At 37.2% G+C, this 25,685-nt stretch overlaps 1 protein-coding gene across 5 annotated transcripts in view; it reads right to left on the reverse strand.

Annotated features, from left to right (window-relative positions):
• Window positions 1–3,892: 3,892 nt before the first annotated feature.
• Window positions 3,893–25,685, reverse strand: part of LOC123318685 — a 78,232-nt gene continuing 56,439 nt past the window's right edge. For 4 of the 5 annotated variants that reach the window (XM_044905370.1, XM_044905374.1, XM_044905372.1 and 1 more), the window contains exons 2-5: window positions 10,383–10,431; window positions 8,860–8,998; window positions 6,545–6,651; window positions 3,893–6,180 (exon numbers count right to left, since the gene is read on the reverse strand). In XM_044905370.1, the coding sequence (XP_044761305.1) occupies window positions 5,833–6,180; window positions 6,545–6,651; window positions 8,860–8,998; window positions 10,383–10,431 (643 nt within the window). In that variant the 3' untranslated portion in view covers window positions 3,893–5,832. Of the gene's footprint in view, window positions 6,181–6,544; window positions 6,652–8,859; window positions 8,999–10,382; window positions 10,432–10,554; window positions 10,678–25,685 lie in introns of those variants that run through there. The other variant, XM_044905375.1, reaches the window with a different exon arrangement.

The raw sequence follows: 25,685 nt of genomic DNA on the forward strand, positions 1-25,685 counted from the left end.
CTGAACACCTCGAAACAGGCAGTTGTAGGTATTATACAAAGGGTTATCGACATTTTCAAGACAATGGACGAAAACCCATTAACGATCTGTTTATTACAAACCCTCCGATTTGTTTTCTTCCTGTTAATAAAACGAACGTTCCAGATATTGCACAGAATGATATTAATCCACAGCATTTATGTCATTTTCGTGACAAAACTATAAACATCTGCGTGCTAAATAACCAATGAACAATACAATATTAATATTGGGATCAATTTTTATGTCTGAAAGAACTGCTATAGTTGTAAGTACTATAAATCTGCATAAATATTATGAGTCATGTGTGGCAAGGGAGATGAAAGCACTGCACTTAAATCAGTATAAACAATATTGAATGACCAAGTGATACACTGAATCATTTGTTCATAAAAAATTCGTTTGGAATGAATGTAAAAACTGATGTTTCATAACGAACTGTGCCACCCCAGGAAAAACAAAATAACCTTGAGAATAATTAGTTGAATCAATGACACTACACATCTGTGGACCTTAAAAAAACATTTTTATGGTTTTTCAACAGCCTGTATTTTTCAAACCGAGCTGATTCAGAAAAAATGGTATAGGAAAAATTTTGTTTTTGACCTCAAGTAGCTACTGTTGAAATATTTGTCAAAGACTCGCCCTGTACATCATAACGTCTATTGCGACAGCTCAATTTCTTCTGTAACATCGAGGAGCCGTAATAGAATCGTTATCCCTCCGAAAATCCAGGTTGACATGGACTATGTCACCTTGAGGAAGTTACAATCATGATGGCACATAATTCTCTGGTCTTTTGAGACCAAAAATGTCAACGCTCTTTCGTGGATGCCGAATGGTGAAAAAGTGCGACAAAGGGGGCTGGATTCATGGTCAACTAGGCGGATGATTTATTTAAGGGACTATTGTTTCCCTTTGTGCGTCGTGCGACGTCACTGAACATTGTGAGTTGTGAACGATGAACCCAGCATATTTTTGGACGTTTTACTAGAAAATTTTGGAAATCTGATCAGACAAATCAAGTAGGCCACGGTAATGAACGAATTTAGGGACTATTTGACTAGAATATATCAACGTTGAAGATAATGCTCATCCTCATCCTTCCTATCTCTTCCGCTGTGGAAATCCATGTGCTACGAACAAATATTTGAGAGGTGTGCTTCAGCTAACTAGATACACGCATGTTTGACGAACGGTAAGGAACATGATGCGTGTTGAGAAATGATTTACAATGTGTTTGTAAGCCAGCAACAATGGAATACAAATTTAATGCTTGCTCGCAGTGTAAAATGAATAAAGGTGAACACGTTTTCAGGTGGGTAAAGGAATTTATTAAAGAGACATCTGCTTGCACGCTGTTCGTAATTTACGTGATTTCCTCATATGATGAGAGATGCTCCAAGAAATGTACCTAAGATAGATTGTTCTCCACATTGTTACGATCGAGAAAGTGACAGATCAGCCATGTAATGATTTATATCCAGAAAATCATTAACGAACACCTTCATCTTTGATAGGTCGATTTTTGTGTGGATCTGTGAATCATCAACATCACCAAAGTGAGTTATGATCCTTCAATACGACTCTCAACCAAATACGCGATTAATTTCGATGAAACATTGTAAGTGTCGTAAATCTCACGTACATTCTTCACTGAGAATGAGGGCAGTCACTTCTACAACCGCCAATTCAACAACACACTAAACATCGAAACATCAGACTCAACGGTTCAGAAAATGTTTCAGGACCACAGACCGTGTAATTTTGGCGCACAAAAATACCTCGCACCAAATTATATGACCATTAAATTAGATATATGTTCACGATAACTGTGCGAGAGCCCTTGTGGTGCTCTACCATCTCAATAAAAGCGGTTTTTAGTGCCTTTCCAGCTTCTTCAGGGGTTTGGAATGCAACGTAATGAAGTTATTCGAAAGTTTTACTGCCTGGGAATTGATTGGGAGATGGTTATCTCTGCACTTTTCGATTTCACATTAAATTTAGGGTGGGTGGCGAAACATAGAATACCTGAGAGTGATCTGGGTTATTTTTTGAGGGAGGAGCTAGAGAAATGAGTAGGTATTTATGTAAAAATATATTTTTAAGCCACAAGTGTTCACAATACATCAGATATTTGAAACACCAACCACAAATTGGCCCAATTCTGTGACTATCATTATTTTTATTGTTATCACGAGTAACTGTGATGTAGAATCCAGTCCACAGGTTACAAAATAAAGATATATGCTTCATCTCATAACAGATATCATAAGACACCATTTTTATCTTCCTCAATACCTCATGCATTCAGTTATATCTATAATAAAAAAGACTTGATACCACAGAACGTTATGTGGAAGTTATAATTAGTTTAAATCAATACTCTGGTATTTGTCATGACCAGAGGTTCGGTCCTTACAAAACCGAACATTACCGATTGTATCTGTTAATGCTCCACGATCAAGGTTAACAAATGGTTTACGGTTGGTCTGTAGTTTTGATCATTGTGGGTGTAGAATTTCAGATTTGATAATCTACAATTAAAATTCCTCATAATGGGATAAACTGCCGAAGGTAACTCATTGAATATTGAAATTTGAGACATGAACAGAATGACAAAATTAGAATTTCAATCAGTCCTTTGCATTCCACCATCAAATGAGCAATTTATTGGAAGATTGTTTGAAATTTATGGAGAAATAAAACAGATTCAGACAATTTTCTTCTTTCCGTACACATACCATCCAAAAAATTAGCGTTGTTGGATAAAAAATATAATCGTAGGTAACATAAAAGCTTTCAGATGTTAGCGAGTAGTGTGGACCAAAGGAACTTGAGTTGAAAATTGCCACATGCCTTGAGGAATATTTTCTTTTGACGTCGGCTTTGACAGATATCAACTCTTAATTCCACCAGAGAAAATTTATGTTTGCCTTCGTAGAAATCGTTGCAAAGAGCAATGAATCAAATAACTCTGCCTCCTTTACAACTTCGAAAAAATACATATTTACACTTCGTGCGTGACAATGTAAATTAGGAGCACTTAAACTTTTATTGTCCATTAAAAATATATTCAGTCCTACACCTCATACATCCAATCCACATTCTACACCACATTCTCTGTTTACATTCTTCGGCATCAGTATTAATTACAGATATAAATATCTAACATTGCATCGAAATATGGTCTTCCTTTTGGGCGTATTGTGAAATTCAATGGTGTCATAAAAATTTGTAGCTGTTATGGATATTCTTCCGTCATATTTCATACGAATGAAAATATGAATGGAATGGTAGAATGTAGCGGCTGTAAAAAAAGATTTAGGATGTATACATATCGATGTATACCTACCATAATGAGCTCTACCCACGCATGACCGAAAAATGGAAGTCAAGATGTCCATTATCACTTTCTAGCGAAATATGAGACGCTGAGCCTGTTAGATTATGAACACGAAAAATTTTTGGACAGGATTCTACAAACTGCACGCTTGGAGTAGGTGGCACATACGCCTACCTGACGATAGATGTCGCATTCGTCAGTATCTCTCCATTTTCAATGATATGATTGCACAACGCTATACATTTTCTACAGTAGATTTGTGTGTATGTACTTTTTTAATATAAATATGTACATGGGAAGGAATTATCTCGAATTATTAGTTTCATTCAAGGTGTTCTTAGTTTGTGTTTGTTGTAGTGGCTGTTGTTTGTTTTTTGTTCTGTTGTGTTCAACCTAAATGAGGTAACTTTTGTACTTACCTTGTTTCAGCTGATCTCTCTTCATTATTCTGTTCGACTATTTTTTGTCAGTCTCTTGATGAATAGCAGCCGAATTTGGGGTGGGTTTTCAGTGAAAAATCTGTTCTTCTTCGGTAGAATATTTATTGCAAATCATGAGTTATGGAATGTATATATCATAATAAGTACATTAGCTACAAATGGCACAGATCTCTTAATATAGGCTACTTTTTAATCCATTTAGCATGAAGCACACATCTTTAAACATCTGACAATATCCTGTTTTACTGAAATTACTGAACACACAAAGAAAAATGGGTTAAATCACAAATTCTGCCAAAAAGTCGAATAAATTCCGTATGAATATGAAAATTTAAGGGTGATTTTTTTCGTTTTCGTTTTATTAGAAAATTAGCTTCATTTCTCCATCAAAACTGGACCACCAAAATAGACATGGCCGAAAGCTTCCTCTAGAAAAATACTCTTTTATCACGGAATTGACAACAATTCTTTCCCTTTGGATTCATAAACAAAATTCATCCAGTTTATGGAATATTCTATGGTAACCCTATGCTTTTAGAAGCTTGTAGTTATGTAGTCCAGTAATATATAAGTTCTGAGTTGGGCTGTTATAATTCCAATAAAATTTTTGACTGCTTTAACACTGATTTATTTGGAAAAAAAATGGATAATCGTAGCACACAATATAGGCACAGATTTTTATCTCAATTGATCGAAAATTATGGAATCAAGTTATAAATACTGCTGAAGGTACTGAATTCGTTTGATACTACGTTGAATATCACGCGAATGGAAAATGAAAATTCGATTTCATCCTGATAATTAAATTCGAATTTTTCATCGAATAATTTCAGATCACTCGAAATGATGATAAACCAAACAATAAAGAAATTTCACGAAAAAATCCTAGACTGGTTTCAGCATGAGATGAATGGATTGTGAACTGAATGAAATGTGAGAGGAGTTGATGAAAATTCAACGTAATATCAAGCAAACACCGAAAATAAATACAAAGTATATACACATCAATAATTAAAAACTATTAAATAATACCCCATGGGGGTAAACAAAAACTGTACAACTATCATTATTAATGACTTTGTTAATATACAAAAGGAAAAATTATACAAAAGCTAAAATTACAACGCGTAATCGAATACAAAAAATAAATTATTTAATTTACAACCAAGAAAAAGTTATTGTTGCTTTTGGGTTGAGTAATGATCAAAAATCGTTAGAATAAAATGAACACATTTAAATATTTCTACGTATATGGTAGAATGCAAGCTGCATATTGCTTATCTCTTTGTGAACAACACATAAAAATTAAGTTCTGATATTATGGACATGGACTAAATTTTTTTTTTCTTTAATAAAGAGTTTCAAAGATGTAACCCTATAGTTTTGTGATGTGAGTATATTTGTAAGGAAGAAGAATATGGGAATTGAAAATTATAAGGGAATGTTCAGGGTTTCTATTACTCAGGGTGAAAATGATAAGTTGCGAGAAGGTACCTTTTGATAATTTTTTTTTCTCAAAAACCGTTACTTTTCAAAAGCAATTACTAATCACTTACACCCTGTAGAATGTGATGTATTTCAGTAACCCAAAAAAAATTAGACAATTTTTAAGATTTATGTCATAATTCCATTATATCAATCGATTTTTTTTTCCAATTTATTGTCAAGTTATTATTTTCCATTGTGAAAAATGTTATTTCAGATAAAATGATTACTGGGGAAGGGTCAACTGGAAATAAATTGTGAAGGAATGTAGCGTAGAGACTGTAATAATTGACGATTACTCAACCAAACGCGTATCGTCACCATACGTCCTACAATTTCACTATCTATAATTTTGTACATTAAAAATTAAAATTCTCTCATGCTTTATAGCTTTCCAATAACGCCGGCATCTCGTGGCTGTTCATGTACACATAAAAATATATAAAATAGTCAGCTCAACACACGTATACAGCAATTATTCTCTCACGCTGCTACTTTCATTCACCTACCAAGCAGATAAGCGTTATTGCCAAGTTGTCAGTCTCAGGTGTTTTCGCAATACTTCGTCTTCAGTTCGTGTATGACCCCCCTGCTCTTTCTCACCTCCTTCACCACGTCGCAGAAGATCCATTTGCCGTCCTTGCAGCTGGATATCAAGAAGCCGCTGTCACCTCTGCAGTTCCTCTTGGTTTTGTGGAGATGGTGGTGGTTGTTGGGCTTCTTGGTGCAGTTCCGGCCCTCCCTGTCCAAAAAGAGGCCGTTTTGGCCTATGGTGATCATGACCCTTCTGTCTCTGTGGTAGTTGACGTAGCTACGGAGGGTCTGAGGCATCTCTCGAGAAGCCTCTTCGCGGAACAAGCACTGGTCTATTTTGCTCTTCAGGGGATTTCTCTGCAAAAGAGAAGGGACGCTTTTGTGGTCATTTGCATGGATTTGGAGCGTGGTCAATTTGGCAACACTGATGGCAAACCAGCTGTCAACAGCGTGAAAATATTTATTTGTCTATCACAAGTCTAGTTTGAAAACAATGAAACTTTTACTTTACTTACCAAAAAAATATTATTAATATTACTGATGATGAATGTTTTTTATTGAATAATTTTCCTTTTTTCTCTTGCCTATTGTTTTGTTGTTTCATGACTTGTCTAGTACACTGTATTGGTACCAGAATGGACAAATAAATATTGTCACTAATGGTGAGACACTTTTTTTCAATGAAATACTAATACTATGTCGATCAGTGTATCATTCTTACCTTAGGCATTAATTTCGTTCGTTTAGGGTTGAAACAAATGAAATGCATGGCTCTGGGATCATACAGAAGGAGATTGAGTGACTCATATTTGATGAATAGCAAAGAATCTGAAAGAAAGATATTCACATAAATTCGAGTACATTTGTCAATATCAATTTTTTGTTAAATTTTTATATTTAATGTAGAAACTTGAGTTCCAGTCACCATAAAATTAATTGATTTACAAGGGAAAAAGTAGATATATATATATAAACCAAGGGCTGCTCAAGAAAAGCTATACAGGGTGATGTTTGACTCGTATGAACATTTCAACAGTAGACTCTTGAGGTTGAAAGAAACACTTTTTTTCCCTTAGCATTTTATCCGAATCGGCTCGGTTCAGAAGATACAGGCTGTTTAAAAACCATAAAAAAATTATTTTTAGTTTCATCTCACAAACAGTTTTATCGAATGGAATGAATTTTGGAATATAGTTTTTCATTTATTTGATGAATCTTTTTCGAACACAAGATATCACCCACGTCTTCCAGTTTTCTCATTATAACCATTACGTACCATAAAAATAACAAAAATTCAAAGAATTCAACTCTTGAAACTAAGTTGAATGCTATCTAATGAATATTTGAAGGTTCTGTGAAATAAAAGTAAGTATTTTTTATATTTTCTCGTATATTGCGCCGTTTTCGAGTAATTTGATGTTTAAAAATAAAAAATATCTGTGATATTCGTAAAATTGGGTACTTTGGCTGAATGCACGTCTGTTTAAAAGATCCACAGACGTGTAGTGTCATAGATTAAGCTTGTTATTCTGAAGGGAATTCTGTTTCTCCAGGGGTGGTATTATGAGAACGCAAAATGGCTACATCTTTGTATCTAGGCTGAGTTGGAAGAAATGGTATAAAAAAAATGTTTCTGTGACCTCAAGAATCTACTGTTAAAATATTTGTACGAGTCAAATACTCGCCCACCCTGTATAAAAAACTGACACTGTTTTTTGACAGGGGATCACTCCTGAAACTTTTTCGCAACTTTTCATCTACAGCCCCTATATAGAAAACTAAATAGTGTCCCAGTAAAAAAAACATAACATAGTGCATGAGGCGTTCTTTTTGAATATTATCGAAAAAATTGAAATTGAGGAATTTTTTCGTTGAGACACTTTCTTATCAAATGAAATAGGGGTTGCATCTACCACCCCTTCAAAAGATATTAGGAATATTAAAAAAATTATAAGGATAAATTCAGATGCATACCACCCGCCGATATGAATATCAACAAGTGTTACGATCTGAATTGAACTAGCCAATTTGCCATCGTCAAGGCCCCAAATGGAGTACGCTCCATCGAAGAGAAGCAGATGCTGACCATGGTTTCGGTCTCATTTGACCTCATCAGAGCAACATAGCATTTTTCTACGATGGAGAACGTTTGGAATTGATGGTGGTATGCATTCGAATTTATCCTTATTATTGTATTCAGTGCCTCCCTGTTTAGGCGTTATCATTCTTTTATTATTAAAAAAATGTTCATACGAAGCCTTCCAATAAAAAAATGTCCACTAACTACCTTATCTTTAACTTCTTCAGCATTTTCAACTTAAAAAATAATTTACTCTTTCAGTTTTCGAATTGGAACATATAGAAGCATCTAATATCATCCTTCGTGTAGCTCAATGCGTACGAATACCCACAGAACTCTCTAAAGGCAACATTGCAACACCCTTCTTTCAATCATGAATTCCTCCAATCAGCAATCAGCCAAACTAATCAAGGAAACGACTGCATTCACTCCTATCCTGATTAGTTCCCTTCCAAAGCGATTGTTCCTGGATTGAAACGTACAATTTATAACGATCTGCCTAAGGCTGTTCCATTCAATTGGCAGAAACCAATTAGCTGTCTGAATATCATTATTTCAAGAGCTTTGTGAACTGGTGCAACTGCACGTTGCACCGGGTGGTATCACTGCTTATTTATTGAGCGGTATGGAGTAATAGGATCAGTAATAGGCGATAAATAAATCTTGGCTGAACGTTCTCACCTACCGAGCAATCTGTGTTCTCTCGAGGGCTATACTCTGGTCTAGCTCCTACATTTCTGGAGTAATGAATACGAATTGTTTGGTTTGGAGCTCGAGGGCTTCATAAGGAAGCAAATCACTGTTTGACGCAATTAAAAATCGCATTTTCATTGGTCCAAGAGAAGTTTCATTCGATGAAAAGGCTGACAGAAGCCTGGCATACTTAAGGTTGGTCAAAAAACCTTTTTATTGTCTCATAATTCTGAAGATTTTAGTCAAGAACATAATAAACTTACTCATTTCATTGTGGGGCCTCCTGGCGATCACTTTTCTGTTCTCGATTCTCAGCGGACGATTGGATGGGTACAGGGTCATAATGGCCGACCTAATTTCACCACGAGGACAAAAAGGTGACGCGGCTATTATATTGGTTACCTGCAACAACGAGAAATACGACTGGGTTAAAATGGGAACAATCTATTTGTTAAAAGTTTGAGTAGGGTGGGGTTCCCCAGGGAACTATTCGTGTCCCTCTACAGTTCTCGAGATATCGAACAAGGAGCATTTTCTGATTCTATATTCGAATCTTGTTGTTTCTAAACGGAAAAATGTCTTTGCTGACTCATTACGAAGGCTGGGGAGCTGACCTTTGCTCCGTCTAATTACTACAACCCGAAATTACATAGTAGAAAACGATAAAATCAAGGGAACAACGAGAATATGCATTATCGCGTACCATAAACAAGAATCCACTGACGACCTCTCATTAACTGTGTTTTTCCGAGTGGTTCTACGTTTTGGGAGAAGGTTTAACGTGCCATAAAATTTAGAATTTTTCGCACATCGTCGCAAACATGCTGATCGTTTAACGGACAACGTTGAGAGTGATAAAAAGTGACGAAAACTGCCTAAAAGTATCCGGTAGTCGTTGACGTCTTTCTTTCGCAACGTATTATGCGATTCGAGAGTGCGTGGGTTCAAAACAGGGAGTTTGCAGCTCTTGGATTCATTATCAGATGCCTTACTTATAAGAAGCAAAATATTACCGATGCTTTTGGACAGGTCCGTCTCCAGAGACGTGGTATCTTATTTACAACTTTGCAGGATGGCTGAAATAACACTGCCACCTTCATGCGACGAATCTACCGTAAAATATTTTTTACCTAAACCGGAAAAATTGTTCTGCCCATCGGATTTTTTTGTATTTCGTGTCTACCGATGAATATTTCGTGTCTACCTGAAAAACCCTCGTGAAATTGACCCAAAAAGTGAAAAACAAGTATATCCACGTCGAAGGACCAAAAAGCATAAACCGATTTCTCCCAGTACGCGCCTGAAGCATCAATCGTTCACACTTCATGCGTACCAGCCTTCCTGGAATGAAACCGCAGCGGTACGATCTGCAAATTGCAACCTCGTCCGTCTGTCTGATCTGATTATAGGTATTATTATCGATATTCTCTAATTGATACCATGTTTGGTGCGCGCAACGGCCGTACTGTGTGTTATTGTTGCTCAATAAAGTGCTGCTTGCGTGCTGTAGAACTTGACACTTCGATTGGCTGGAAGCTGGCTACTGCCAATTAATGGTGTAACGCAAGAGGGCCTTGGAATGACGCCAATTTTATTTTATTGAAATTGGTTTTCTTTTCTTTTTATTGGCGGTTTGAAATTTGTTAATGCATAGTTTTTCGTCTTTGTCATAACTATTTTAATGTTTAACAAGATTTCGTAAAATTTTAGCATACGTCAAGGTGCTGATTTTAACAATTGCTTGAAAGGATTCCTTCGAATACAGTATTATTTAAGTGTTACTCACCGTTATCAGTGTTATCAGAGACTTTAGTCCAAGCAGTATTATTGATTTCCTGGAAAAAAAAAGATAAATCAATCATTGATCATGAAAAATATCTTAAAAATATTTGGGCCATCATATAATATTAAAAATTAATCTTGGGCATAGATGGGTAGTGTGTATGATTGAAATATACCTTTTCCATACACAATAACCTTTCTTCCACGTCACGAAGTGTCAAAACATTCAATACCGACTAATACAACGCAACTAATATTTCCATAATCTATATAGGAAAAATAAATAATGAAAACAAAGTAATAGTTTCGTCCTTATCGCGAATGTTTTGACAAATTAACAACTTTTATAGAGCCAAACTCGTTCAATGTAATGGATTTCACACAAATTGGAAGATAAGAATTACATAATATGCCCTGATAGACGTTCAATAACATAACAATGAAATAACTTCCAATTCGAAGCAAATCACACCGAAGTTTGCAATAAAAAGGCAATCATAATAAATCCTGGTATATGTGACATTTCCATTTGGGGAAATGTACAATAATCCAATCCAAAAAAGCATTAGAGTTCGGTGGAATTAAAAATAAAACGAAAATCACATAAGGAGAAGAATCGTGAGGAAAAAAATAGCTACTAGCTTTCGTTTACGACGTATTTCGTTTGAACTAGGGTTCATTTGAGCTACTACGAATAAGAACTACGAGGCGGCAGAACTACCCTTCAATTTGACACAGTTACGAACATATTTCGATGAATATCTGTCAGATTTACTACGATTGCTGGAAGTAGCTCCATTCCTAAGAGTTTGTTGGTCTGCCATTTCTGCTGTAGGCCAAAGTACCTAAGACAGCAACTCGGAGGACAGCAGACCAACGAAACGTCAACAAATGAACACCCGCGAAGTAACTAAAAGAACAAAATGAAACTAATGACGAAAAGCCATATCTAGATATGGTAGATAGTTATGGTCCACGCATATTTTGCGCAAACAAAGAGCGATAACTTTTTTTACGACCTCCTTTTGTATTATTTGCTATACGCCATTGTTATTTACCGGATCAAAATGGTCGTACATCAGCATTCCTGAAATATTTCACTTTATGGGCATCTCAATAAAAAAAATGATTGCATTGTTTAACGTGATCATAATTTGTAACGAGACTTGTTAAGTTTTGGATTACATGAGCAATGATACGGGATATTTGTTCTAGCTACGAGGTAAATTCCTGAGTTATTATCTTGAAGGTGTAAGCGATCATGGTCAAGTTAGGTAATTGATAAGCAGGCTGGCTGAGCTTGAGTAAAATTGCAATAGACGGCAATAAAGATGGTCCAGTAGTGACAAGTATAATCGATACTTACAACCCACCAAGAAAAAATGAACGCTAGTCGAGCAGCGATGTGTTTCACGCCCACAGAATCGTTTGAATTTGTACGAATTTATTCCTGGAACACAGAGATTTGTCGGCCGTCTCTGGAACGTCAATTTCCGATCACCATTTCCTTTATTTAATCAATGTTAAGTTAATTTCGAGCTTTGGTATTGAAATTTCGATGAAGGCATTATAAAAATAGCTCGGCAAGAGTGCATCTGCGTAGCTGTGCCTGCTAAACCCTAAAGCCAAAGATTCTGCAGTGGAAAGATAGTTATGTGAGCGCCATCTGTGTTTCAAATGTGTCACTAAGACCCTAAAACTGGCTGTAATATGAATTTGATGGCCATTTGCAGAAACATATGTAATTATGTAAGATTTCAGATGGCCATTTTGTTCAAAGAGTTTTTGAATGCTTTTTGTACCTCCTTTTGTTTATCTAGCTCCTTTTATTTGCTGATTATTTATTAAATTTGTTGTATAATTATTGCAGGGTGAAGAACTGTGGATCGAATAAAATGGATTTTCCAAAGTTTTTACTTTACTTACTGAGGAAAATGGAAATGTAAGTATTAGAACTTACTAGATATTCGAAATTTTGGTTGAAAATATAGGTTTTCGAACACGCTGAATCTATTGCCAACAATTTCGAAAGCCTATCTCCTTTCATTTGGATTTTAATCTTGGAAATGGCATTTTTCAAAAATTGTAATTTTCAATCTGCGATATCTCCTATTATATTCGTCTGATCCAATTTGGATTTCCGGTTTCATAATCAGCGTTGTCTAGGCTTTCAACATAGCACAAAAACTCGATTTCGAAAATCTCGATTTTTTGGGTCAAAAATGAGCAAGGGGTTAGACCCCCCTAAATTGACCTATTTGCTACCCTGTCTGAAAATCAGGAAGTTCTATTACTGTCTTAGGATATGGAGTGCATAGAATTTGTTTTGAAGATTCTATAAAACCAAACAGTTGATGATTCAATAGAGAATTGCACTCCAGAGAGCTCTTCGAAGTCAACTCGAAAATGAAAAGTGGAAAAACAAAAACAAAATTTTTCTCCTAAACTGGGACAGATATTTGAAATATTGGTATGAAAATATAGGTTTTCTAACACGCTGAATCTATTGTGAGCAATTTCGAAAGTCTATCTCCGTTCGTTAAGATTTTCATCTAGTAAATGGCATTTTTCAAAAATTGAGAATTTCACTTGAGAATTCGTCAAGACCGAACGGTTATGCGGAGAATGATGGAAAGCTCAGAATTGTTACTAGAAGATTTGCTCTTTCAGAATATGTATCACTTTTGGATCTACGATAATTTTCCTGGAAGAAAAATCACTCGAAAGGTGACCTTCGAAAAATTCCCAAAAAGTTGAGTTCAGTTAAAACTTCCTTAAGACCGAACGGTTGTGCCGAAATGGATAAAGTTCTCAGATTTATTCCTAGAAAAGTTGCTCTTTCAGAGTAGACTCCCAACAATGTTCAGATGAAATCTAATATCCTGATCCAAAAACAAAACCATACTATTGTTTTGTCGCCCAGGATGTGTGTTTTCTAGTCTCATCAAAGTCGATATAGAGATTCAAAACAAGGAATACAATTCGAATTTCGTGCAATTATAAAACAGAAAACTGTCATGAAACATTTTTTTTTGTATCGATAGTACGTTTACAGCGCCATCTCATTGTCAAATGTGGCTAACACAGGCCAAAACGTAGTCGGTTTTTAGTACTAGAGATATGAGGGCGTTTTCCATCTATTATAATCTTCGTCTAAACCTAGATCGAAAATGACTAGAAAAAGTTCCAGAAATTCGAGATTTTTGACGTTAATCAAACGGAACTCCAAACAAATCCAACATCACAGAATTTTCCCCCGTCAGACGTTCTCACACAACATATAGGTTAACTTTATTTTGACATGTGTTAGGTTAGCACCGATCACAGACAAAGTTAGACTCATAGAACGAAGAAAAGTGTTTTCGGCCTAAGTTTTCATGCAATTCATTTCATTATGGTCCAATATGAACCTACCGAAAAGATGTATCATAATATATTAGTGAAACATAACGATAATTTCGTGAGATCCTCTGATATACGTGTACAAATCAACAAAATACACTCGAGCATCCACTTCAGATTCCTATTTAGCGATTGCGATCTCTTTCCGCGATCGTCCAATACTCTCCGCATATTTGCGAGATAACCCGCGACCCAAAGATCCCCCAAAACTGGACTCACTCGAGATAACGTCCCATCACTTCCAGACACGACACCAGCACATCAGAACTCGCGAACTATCACCGCGCGGCCCGCTTAGATCATTTCCAGCGTACTGGTCGTTTCGTCCACAAAATATTGGTACTATACGATCGATCGCGGCATAACAACTGTAACAAGTGTGTGTACTTCAGATATATGTGGTGATTTGTTGAGAAATCTCACGAGGAATATTAGGCGAGACGCCGTGAGACAAAAAAAATTGGGTCTGAGGTCCAGAGAATCCGCACTTGGCCATCGGGACAGGCCCGACTCAAGTACGGTGTCTATCTAACCTAGAATTTGTTCACGCAGCTGATTAGGCACCATAAGCACTGCCCATCATCGGTGAAATATTAGATCACCTTGTTAGAGATGTAAAAAACGCTAATATTGCCAAAATAGTCGAAACATTCAAATTATTCGAAAGGATAGTAGGTTTAAGCTTGAAGGATGAGTGACAGAGCTTTCTAATTTGAACATGCGCACGAAGAAGGACCACTGCTTATGTCCATTCATCTCAATGCTTGAATCAAAAGCAGTGACTTTTTCTGGGGGAAGACTTATCATCCATTAAAAATATTGTAGGTATCATGAAGCAGAAATGAAGATGAAAATTCCATTCCAAAAGATACTGAAGTTTCCCACAAGAACGTTATCAGAGATCCTTAGGTCAGCAGTAAGAATACATCGATATAAACTGACACAATGTGGTCTTGAAGTTAAATTCAAGTTTTCATTCGAGTTCGTTTCAAAGAATCCCAGTCAATCTGTACATAAACTGACCCTTGCGGAACCCCACCAACTCGAAACTCTACAAACAGATGCTGTGATTAATTGGAAAAATCTTGTTGAATTTCTGATAAGGATATCTCAGTTAATACTCCCCAAAACTTGCTACAAGTTGAACAAAATCTCAATTTTGTTATAATCTCCTGATAGACACTTTTCGAATTGATGTATGAAGTATAAGCTAAACTCTGGTAGGGTCCTTTTGTTCGATATTGTTCTTACAAATGAACATGCTGAGGTCTGTTACGTTATTCTGATTCTAAAAAATTAATGCTTTGAGGGATGTTCAATCTTATCAATTTGATATCGTCCTTTTGTGCCAAAATTTAGTGCAGTCGATTATAAGGCTTAAATGATCTCGAAGAAGATGTTCTTCAAAAGACAACAGCAACAACACTGAACGTTGTAAGGGCATAACTCATGAAATGTTGCATTTTCAATACGATTTCGTTTTTCCTTGTGAAACTGCTCTTCAGCACCAATGCTCAACTTGGATCGATGTTAGATTAAAGGTGATCCTGTAACCCCCAAGCCAACATCATATGTCCAAGAGTAAATCTGAGCCACTCAGATTTTTCTGGTGGAAAAGACAAAAGAATGAAGCACGTGGCTACCAATTCGATCAATTAGAAGTGCAAACAACACATCCGCATCTTACATCTCTCATTTTCATTTGAAATCTTGATTTACTACTGTTTCTACGAAATGAACGAGCCCAAACAAGGACCCATGAGGAACCCCTCAATTCCACAGTGCGCCAATCGACTCACATAATCATTAAAGGCCTAAAGGAGATGTCAACTAACGAACTACTCACAATACTATACGCTCAGATCAGTCATCGCCTCAGTACAAATCTTCTGTTGACAACTCCAACGTATAATACGATCCTGGGAATGCAGAGGAGGCACGACTCGGTGGCAGACGCAGGTTGGCGTCTGCCCCGCGAGCGGCGTCACATCCGAGGCGGTATGGCGACCCGTCAAGTGTCAAAATCGTCCACTCGAAGAATACGTATCAGATGTCGCGAACGCAGATGTTTTGATTTATGATTCCAGTTTTATTAATCGATGCCAATTCGAGAATGAACGGAGGTGGCGTTGAAGCATGGGCTTGAAGACGACACGCTCCTTAGTCATTTGTTGGCGCCAAGTGTCGGTCTTCGTGACAGTTTGAATGTTGAAGCGTCGAAGTATACAGATAGTAACTGGAGGTATCATGTTAGCCTGTATAGATGTGGAAGTGATAATTTTAATATCACATGGTTACCCGAGAAGGTAGATCTACTTTGAATCTTGTTTATACAGTGTGTTTCGTAAACACTGCCAACAAATTTAGGATATTAAACTCTAAGATACACTTCCAAAGGACAAGAGGCTTGTGATTTTCAGTGTGGGCTTAGGCTCCAAATGTACGGGTTGAGGCTTCAATAGGCAAAACCCGCCAGATTATAGGCGTCTGATTTTTTATCTAATATTTGAAAACATATCGATTAAAGGTCCGTCCAAGCTTCAGAATCAGGAAATTCCTCGGCATCTTGCAAAGATCTCAAATGATTTTGATTACACATTCGATTTTCTGAGAAAATCTTCCTCTAGTGGTTGGAATATTCAACGCCACACTGTACTGATGAGGGACAATGATCCCGAAACCGATCTAGAGTTGCGTTTAGATGTTTAGACCTTTCTGGGATTTCCTACGCTCGTTTTCGGAATTATTGTTTCCATTTTCAACAATTAAACCAATGAAAAAGGACGAATAGATGCCACCTCGCAGATCTATTGGTCGCCGAGGTATCCTTCGACGTATATACCACCGAATGGGTGGCATTCCTAACGCCAGCGGCTGCTAAACTCCCATTGTTGTCGAAAAATTGGTTGACGGATGGTCGCCACTTCACAATGACAACAATGAGAGGGACGATGAGCGTCAGCAGCTGACGTCGAAGGAGTCAGCAGCTTTCCGATAATTCTCCTTCTTGATAATCTCATTATCCTTGCCACGGCTCATTTAACAATTGCCGCCCATTCACTGGCTGTCACTCTGTAGAACGGGGCGCCTAATTTGTGAAATGGGATTGTTATTTCTGTTTATTGTACGTGAGAGAGATCTCTGTTCTATTGTTGCGACGTTTATACTGGATGGAGGTGCGAAAATTGTGTTTGTGCCTGTTTAGTTGTCGATAGAAGTGCCAGGATGACGTTGTTGGTTTCTAGCAGCTTCTTGAATACAGAATAGCTTCCCATCAAACTGCTCTAGCTAAGACGATATCGTCCAGTTTGTAAAAGACATATCCAAGGCATCAGAGTCGATTATAGTGCTTACCGCAAGATCATCCACGCAATCTTGGAGAATATGAACTCTGGAGTGCCTCAAGGCTCAGTTCTGGTACCCACTGTCTTATCTTCTGAGCTCAACGGAGAACCAAATCATCAGTATCACGCTTAATCTTACCTTCATTCATGGTAGCACATGGATTCCTTTAAAGAAGATCTAGAGAACTTAAATGAATGAATTCTGGTGAAATTCGAGTTTGGAAGACAGAAACAACAATTTTTTCTTTCTGTTGAGAGCCAGCACTGCAAACTTCACTACATATATGACAGGTTTTCTATTCAAAGCTAGGAAATACTTCTGTGGAAGATTCCTTTCCCTACAAGGCTCAGATTAAACCAGGACTTGAATAATACTCTCATGTTGGAGCTCAGTATTCAAACACTCATTGATTCCATACAGAATAAAGCAGTACGACTGATGCACTTTCCAGTCTTAGCAGCCAGTAGCAATATACAGTGCCAGTCTGTAACTTTGAATAAATTCGGTAAATCAAAGAGAGCTTTTCTTTTGTAAATAAATATGCTCGTATTGGTCAATGGGTGTTTCAAATTACGCTCTTGTTAATGCATGAAAATATTATACAGCGTGTATAAATTGATGTTTGGTACGCGATAAACCCTTCGTGCATCTATAATTTCAAATCTTCAACTTGGAACACGCTCTATAACATTTCCACACATCAAAAAAGTGCTATTTGAAATAATAATAGACCTGCCTGTCTCCTGAATTTATTCCAATTTGGAGACTCGCACTCTAGCTCACGCAGAGCGATTATTCAAATCTCTAAACATATGCATATTTTCGAAAAACGGAACCAATTGATTCTCTGCACCTCGGTTTTCGCCAATCAACTTCTTTACATCCCGTGGTGACCCATTTGTTGATGTTTGAAACATCGTCGGCAAAAATTATCATAAGAAGGCTTAATAATTAGCGATAAATTAATATTCGCAGGGGAAAAGATCAGAAATAGTTAACGAAGCCCAAGTAAGGTGCGAATAATGTGAAATTGCATTCTTGTAACAACGCACTTCACTGTACAGGATGGCCCCAAACAAAACAGTCCATCCTGTATTTTACCTATAGCTGAAACTCCAAACAAAATATGTTGATTGTTTTCCAAGCCCTTTCGAAATTCAATTAACTGATCGATTAATATTCCGCCTCATAATGCACCGTGAAGCAAAACAAAAAAAAAGTCCTTCGGTCGTCTAACATTAAAGTACCGCTTCTTCATCAAACTGTTATTCTATTATCCTCTCCCATTCAACCGGCCAACCTCAAGGGTCCATAATTTCCAGTAAAGACCGAAGCCGGCATGATTAATAGATACATAAGTTATTCATTCCACACATATTTGGACCGTGTAAATTATTTATTGCTACCTAAAATTTACAAAACAATAAAACCGGGGCCGTAAATAAAACCGAAAGGTCCGACTTTCAAAATGTTAATAGAAGATGGGGACAATTTACATATCCGTGTAGATGAGGTAATAAAATATTTTACCATATGTTGGATCTTTTTTTTATTTATGACACTCGATTAGGCGCCACCGAAATCTGAAATGGCGGATTTTGTTCGGTCACAGACGAGTTGATCTTTCACGCTAATTTATCAATGACTGGGTCATGTGTGGTCCGACTCCTACAACGGACAAGCTGGGTACAAGTCAAGAACTTATTTGTGAAATCCAGGAAAGAATTTTGATCATTATCACTTATCACTGTCACATCTTCATTCTTGATCGCATCAATTCAAAATTGTAATAGTTTTTGTGATACATAAATTAACTCTCAACGTTTCATTGACATAAATTCATAAATTCTGGGTGTTCTTCTTTTTGTTGTCACTTAGTTTAATTCCGATTTTCCACGCATCAATCGAAGAGTAGATTCAGGTCCCAAGTCGGCACCAATTTGACTCGAAAACGCGGAGAACTGAATCCAGCCTCCTTTCCCGATCTCTCTGACACCTCCCATATCATTACATATTTTAGATCTCAATCAGCGTGTGTCGGTTCAAATTGATGTTACGCCCATATTTGGTAAATTAGATAACGTGATCGACATTCTCATCGATTCCAGCTCTATAACTGGAGCTAAATATAATATTCTGAGAGCCATTAACGCCTGAGGTCTCATCTTTAATTGCTGCGAGGTTCAAAATCAGATTCGAAACCACAGAATCATCGACAGTTCTCAGTCATGACCATAAACGTCAAGCAACTAGGCTTGACGTTGACATCGACATGTCCGATACGTCCAAAGCGTCTGGATGCTTTCGCTTCTCTCCGATTTATAACTTAGGTATCGATTTTGTTTTGGGGCAAGTTCCAGGTACCAAGTGGCTGGTACCGTGGTCAATCGGCAAATTAGTTCGTTGCGAAGCAGATGAAATTCACGTTTTGTTGTGTGGTAAAATGTATTAATTAAAACGCCCGAATTTACGACCACCTGAATAAATAGGCGGCGGGATCAAATGATGACACGAAATTAGAAAATTTCGTGCGAAATCCTTCCAGGGATCAACACCAGAGCACAGGAACGGCATGGGAAATTTAATTTAGGAATCACTGACCAGGATCTCCACATAAGTGTGCATATGTATAAGTCCAGTACTCCAGAGTGAATTTTTTTTTGAAAATTAATTCACGTTGCATATTCTCTGATCCGTCCCTGTCATCGTGAGGGACGAGTCGCGAAACTCATGGTCCCATCACGCTTGGATCCCCGTGGTTTACACAGCCCTCCGCGATGGTCATTAGATATTATGTTTGTATTGGTTTATTATTATAAGGATATATTGGTGTATGTACAACATATAGCGGTATTCATTTTACATAAAGGACTTTGATTTATCCCGATACAGGTTTAATGGTCCGACATAAATTAGAGCCAGCTTTGGACGGTACCTCACCGGCCAGTACATGTCCGATTTCTCTGGATACTCCAGCGTATTCTTAATCGTAAAGATAGCGGAATGGTTTGGATCCATTATGGTTAGCTGATACGTCGTAAATACAGTCGTTTGGAGGTCTAGTGGTTGTGTGCGTGGACTCGATTTTAAGCGCTAATTACGACAAAATACTGGCATCATAAAGAGAGCCAATTAAGACATTATGGGAAACATGACGTAGACAATGCAGAGCTCATTCGAAAATTCATCAAGGATTCTCTCATTGCTGAAGGTGTACTTTTAGAATATGCATCATTTTTGGCTCTACGATGTTTTTTCTGAGAGATACGCCTATCTTCGAAAAATTCCGGAAAACATGGGGTCACATAAATATTCGTCAAGACCGAACGATTTCACTGAGGTCGATGAATTTTTGGGATTCATTACGATTAGAGTTGTTCTTTCAGAATATGTATTATTTTCAGCTCTTCGGTGATATTTCTGCGAGATACATTCGACAAAATTTTACCTTCGAAAAATTCATACAAAAATGGCGCCACTTAAAGAACTGTCTAGACCAAACCGTTGCACCTAGGTCGATGAAATTTCGAGATGCATGACTTGAGAAGCTATTCTTTTAGAATATGAATCACATTAAGATCTGCGATGATTTTTCTGAGAGATACGAGTGTCGAAAGTTTACCTTTGAAAAATTCCGAAAAATATGGGGTTACTCAGGAATGTATCAAGACCATACGGTTGCACTAAATCCATGAAATTTGGAGATTTATTACAAGAAGTGTTACACTTTTAGAATATGCAACACTTTCAGCTCTAAGACGATTTTTCTGCGAGATACATTCGACAAAAGTTGACCTTCGAAAAACTCATACAAAAATGGCGCCACTCTAAGAGCTGTCAAGACCAAACCGTTGCACCTAGGTCGATGAAATTTCGAGATTTATCACTAAAGGAGCTGTTCTTTTATAATATGTATCACATTAAGATCTGCGATGATTTTTCTGAGAGATACGAGTGTCGAAAGTTTACCTTTGAAAAATTTCGAAAAATATGGGGTTACTAAGGAATTTATCTAGACCATACGGTTGCACTAAATCCATGAAATTTGGAGATTTATTACAAAAAGAGTTAAGCTTTTGGAATATGTATCACATTGAGCTCTACGATGACTTTTCTGGGAGATACGAGCATCGAAAGTTCTATATGGTGAAAACCATCACCTGGATGGATTCAGTTGAAAATTCGTCAAGGCCAAACGGATGAACGGAAATCGATGAAATTCCGAAATTTAGTAGTAGAAGAGTTGCTCTTTTAGAGCATGTATCACATTCAGATCTACGCTAGTTTTTTTGGGAGATACACGTGTCCAAATGTAACCATCGAAAATTCGTCATCGATTACACACTATAAAGAACCTTGCAGAAAGTAAACCTTCAATGAAAGCCAAATAAGTAGAAAATCAGCAACAAAAAGCGAGTAATTTCAACCAGTTACCTCCCAACCAAAACGAATGTCCCAAAAACAGAATTTCGACATTTAATAGCGTCTTCAGCGTGCACGAGTGTCATTCCAACGGCAGCACGTAATACTCCGGTATACGTTCTTGGTACGCTATCAATCAATTGGGCAAAAACACACCTATCTACACTTCACGCCATCAACAACCACTGCCGCAAGGTCTTTAACGCAAGGTATATCGAGGTATTATGGTAATGTAACAATCTGATAATATCTATTAAATGCAACAGTAATAATTATAGTATTCATCTCGCATTGGCCAAGATTTATGGGTATAACATTTCGGATTTGAATATGCAGGTTTTTTTAATGAGAACTATCTCGTTTGAAGCTATGCACTTGGCGAGACAGAGACGGCTGGATGTTGGTGTCGGGTTACTGAAAAAAATCACGACGTATTTGCTGCGAATTAGCGGATTCTTGACTGGATGCTTCAAAATAGCGATGAGTACCTATAATACAACGTCATGCTTCGATCTATGATAGTTATTTTTTGCTAGAACTATACTTCATGTATTGTGCCACTTTCATCCAATTTTTTGTCGTCATATCAGAGTAAGTTTCTTGGGCTGTTTCGGATAGCATACTGTCAACATTCTCACAGATGAGACGAAGAGTTGATAGGAGATAATCTACTCCAATGATTGAAAAATCACTCATATTCACTTCTTTCAGCCTTTTGATTAACTTTGGAGTCCTGAAAGTCATCAGGCTACCTATAATTACCCACCACTGCAGTAGGTACTGAAGGAGTCATCAGAGAACCAACTAGAAATTGATAAATTACAAGAATGTCAGCGAGAACCACTGGAATACAAACAAATCGTCTGTCTCTCTTCCCAAATATCAAGTTATCTCGCCAACAACTCACAAACCGTTTTGCACATGAAAACTTCATTACCACACGGGCCTTTCATTAAAAACTTATTAACGCCAAGCGAGCAATACGCCAGTGAGGCGTTGAGAAAAAACATCGCTCGGTTTTCAGGAACTCTGGGCAATCCTTCGTTAATGGATTTTAAATAATAAGTTTGCGTTGCGGCAAATTGAGATATCGTATTTTGCTCTCGAGGGAATTATCTGGAGGACTTAATTTGGCGGTTCGAGCGGTTGGTATTAATATAAACGGTTGTTTATTGGTCAAGATGACAGGAGGTGACACAGTTCTGCTTATTCGAAGTTGAAACAAATAAATCAGTTCCAACCAATTTTGGGAGATCGTCGATAGCATAACGAGCGAAGACCTAACTGCAAGCTGGTCCTCTATACGAGGATGCATTGATATCTAGTTAGCCTAGACCAGTTCCATGCATAAAAAAAATGCGTTACCATAGCATAGTATCGAGCCGTATTTGAAAGTGTTAAGAGGTAAGCAGATTTACGAAGATATGCTTACTACCCTTGGTGATCAATGTCCTTGGTATGCGACCGTGAAAAATTGGACTGCAAGCTTCAAAAGAGCTGAATTTTCCATTGAAGATGATGAACGATCGGGAAGGCCAGTTTCTGTGTCAGTCCCCGAAAATATCGATGCCGTTCATGACATGATTTTATCAGACCGTCGAATTGGGCTAAAACGGATATCTGAAGCACTGAATATTTCATACGAACGAGTTCATCATATATTTCACGTCAATTTGGACATGAGAAAAATTGCTACAAAATGGATATCTAAATGTTTGAATGTTGACCAAAAGCGTGCAAGGGTAGAAGCATCGCGTTCGATCTGTGCTAGATTTGAAAACGATGTAGACTTCTTAAACCGAAATGTTACTATGGATGAGACTTGGGTACATTTCTACGATCCAGAAACAAAGCAACAATCGATGGAATGGCGACACTATGGTTCTCCAAGACCTAAGAAGTTTCGTGTCCAAAAAGCTGCTGGAAAAGTTCTTGCTTCAGTTTTTTGGGATTGCCTTGGAGTAATCATGATTGATTTTTTGGATAAGGGTAGAACAATAACCGGAGAATACTATTGGACATTACTGACTACTCTACGGAAAAAAATTAAAGAAGAAAAGACGCAGAAAACTATCCAAAAATATTTTGACATGTAAATTTTGTTTGGTTCCATAGTAGGCTTAGAATTTTTCAATATATCCTCGTAAAGCGTTTGTTATTGATAAATTCTATAAACATAATTATACCGCATCTACCAGGAACTCATGGCGAAAAATATTTGCTGAGTGCTATCTCCAAATCCCGTAAAATTTCCAGTCCAGACATAACGTCTGCTCTCTCTGATACAACCTGCGATATAACAAATAACACCGTTGCAAAAGCCCAGAAATACGTTCGTAAATATTGATCTGAGCGTTGAAACGGAAATCCACTGAGGGAAACCTATTTCTCCTTTACCAGCTCTGAATCATTGTGGTTTCTGTAATTCAACCTTAAATAATCGGCCTAGTGCACCTCTAGTATGGTCTCATTTCCGTTGATAGGTGTAGGTGAATATGATACTATCGATACTTTCGGATTTTTCACTAATTGAAAAATGGAACGAGGACATTCGATTCTAAACCTGAGCGACTTGGTGGTACTGAAAGCTAATTCTGTAGAAAACTGCAGAAAAAAAACAAAATTTTGATATTGATCGACCAGAATTGCTCTTGATTTCCGAAGAAAATTCAGGGTTTTTCATCAGTTCCTTATGCTTTATTATCATGCACAGGGTGTTCACTATTAGATCAGTATAGGTTATGCAGGAAATCCTGAGGATTCTTTTTGAAATTCAGCAGGGGATGTAGAGATTATCAATTTGAATCTAGCCATGGCTAGGGATGTGAAACTATCTATGCAACATCGATATTTCCCTGGTAAAACATCGATGTTTTCCATGGATGTTCACTATTTCAAATCATCGATATCCTGAGGCTACATAAACGGTGTTTTTTCACATCGATGTTCCATGTTTTAGACAGAGATGCTGGAGAACCATATGTTCTAGTCGATAAAGTTATACCCCTAGATGATCGTCGACTTTTGTTTGCAGGACTCTTCCACCTTGACATCTGAATTTGTTAATCATATTCTGCATTTGCAAAATCCCTTCAAGGTGTGTTTCATTCATTATAAAGCTTATCGCTGATCGGTGTTACACGGTTTCAGCGAAAATCAAACCACAATTAATTATCGAATACACTCCCCATGGCCGAAAGAGAAATTTCTGAACCAGTTTCCACGTGGCAAACCTACATAATATGAGAATCCAATAACTGTAACACTGATAGCAAGAATTTTTTTGATAAATAGTATCTGGTTAGAGAGATGGATACTGTAATTACTGTTGCATTTAGTAGATCTTATCTGGCTTCATATATAGGCGATATAATCGTTAAGCCTCTAATACACTGATACGTTTAGTGGTCTAGCTCAGGGCCTTTCACGATGCCAGATAAATAGATTACTTCGGTTTCTTACAGCCAGCGTTTTGGCAGTTTCCCTATATGGTGAAACTTCTCGGAACGAATGGAAATTACAGAATTATGAATTCGATGGATGCTGACGAAACCAGTCGGCTTCAAGATCAAATTGAATTCCGATCAAATTCGAGAATAAGGATCATCGGAAATTCCTCAGTTATTGGAATGTGAACTGTTGAGGTCACTCACCAGAATTGCAGTTCAAGGAGTATCTTTGGTGACACGAAATGTTCGATTTCAATTTGCATAGAAGAGATTTCATTCTGGGAAACAACTCGAGGATGAAATTCAGAGTGTTTTGTGACTAATTCTGTCTAAATTGCACAATAGCGACTGTGCTGTACTAAATGTATCCAATTAAGGTGAGAATATGTTGATTAATAAAATATTTTGGCATTGAAATTTTGTTTGGTTCTATAGTAGGCTAAGAATTCTTCAATATATGCTCGTAAGTTTCTCTCTATTGCTTGTTAGTGAATATTCTGAGTCAGAATCGGAGCCAAATAGCTCAGCAGACGCTCTGTTTACTGAAGAGTCAATGTCACTTATGGTAAGAAAAGACTACCAATTTGGGATAATTAAGAAAAAGTAAAGAAAGAAGTTGCAATTCAGTACGAAGCCTATTGGAAGGGTGATGACGTAGGAGGTGGTAGGATCAAGTTTAATTGACAGAA

The sequence above is a fragment of the Coccinella septempunctata genome, chromosome 8 (genome assembly GCF_907165205.1).
Source record: "Coccinella septempunctata chromosome 8, icCocSept1.1, whole genome shotgun sequence".
Lineage (NCBI taxonomy): Eukaryota > Metazoa > Arthropoda > Insecta > Coleoptera > Coccinellidae > Coccinella > Coccinella septempunctata.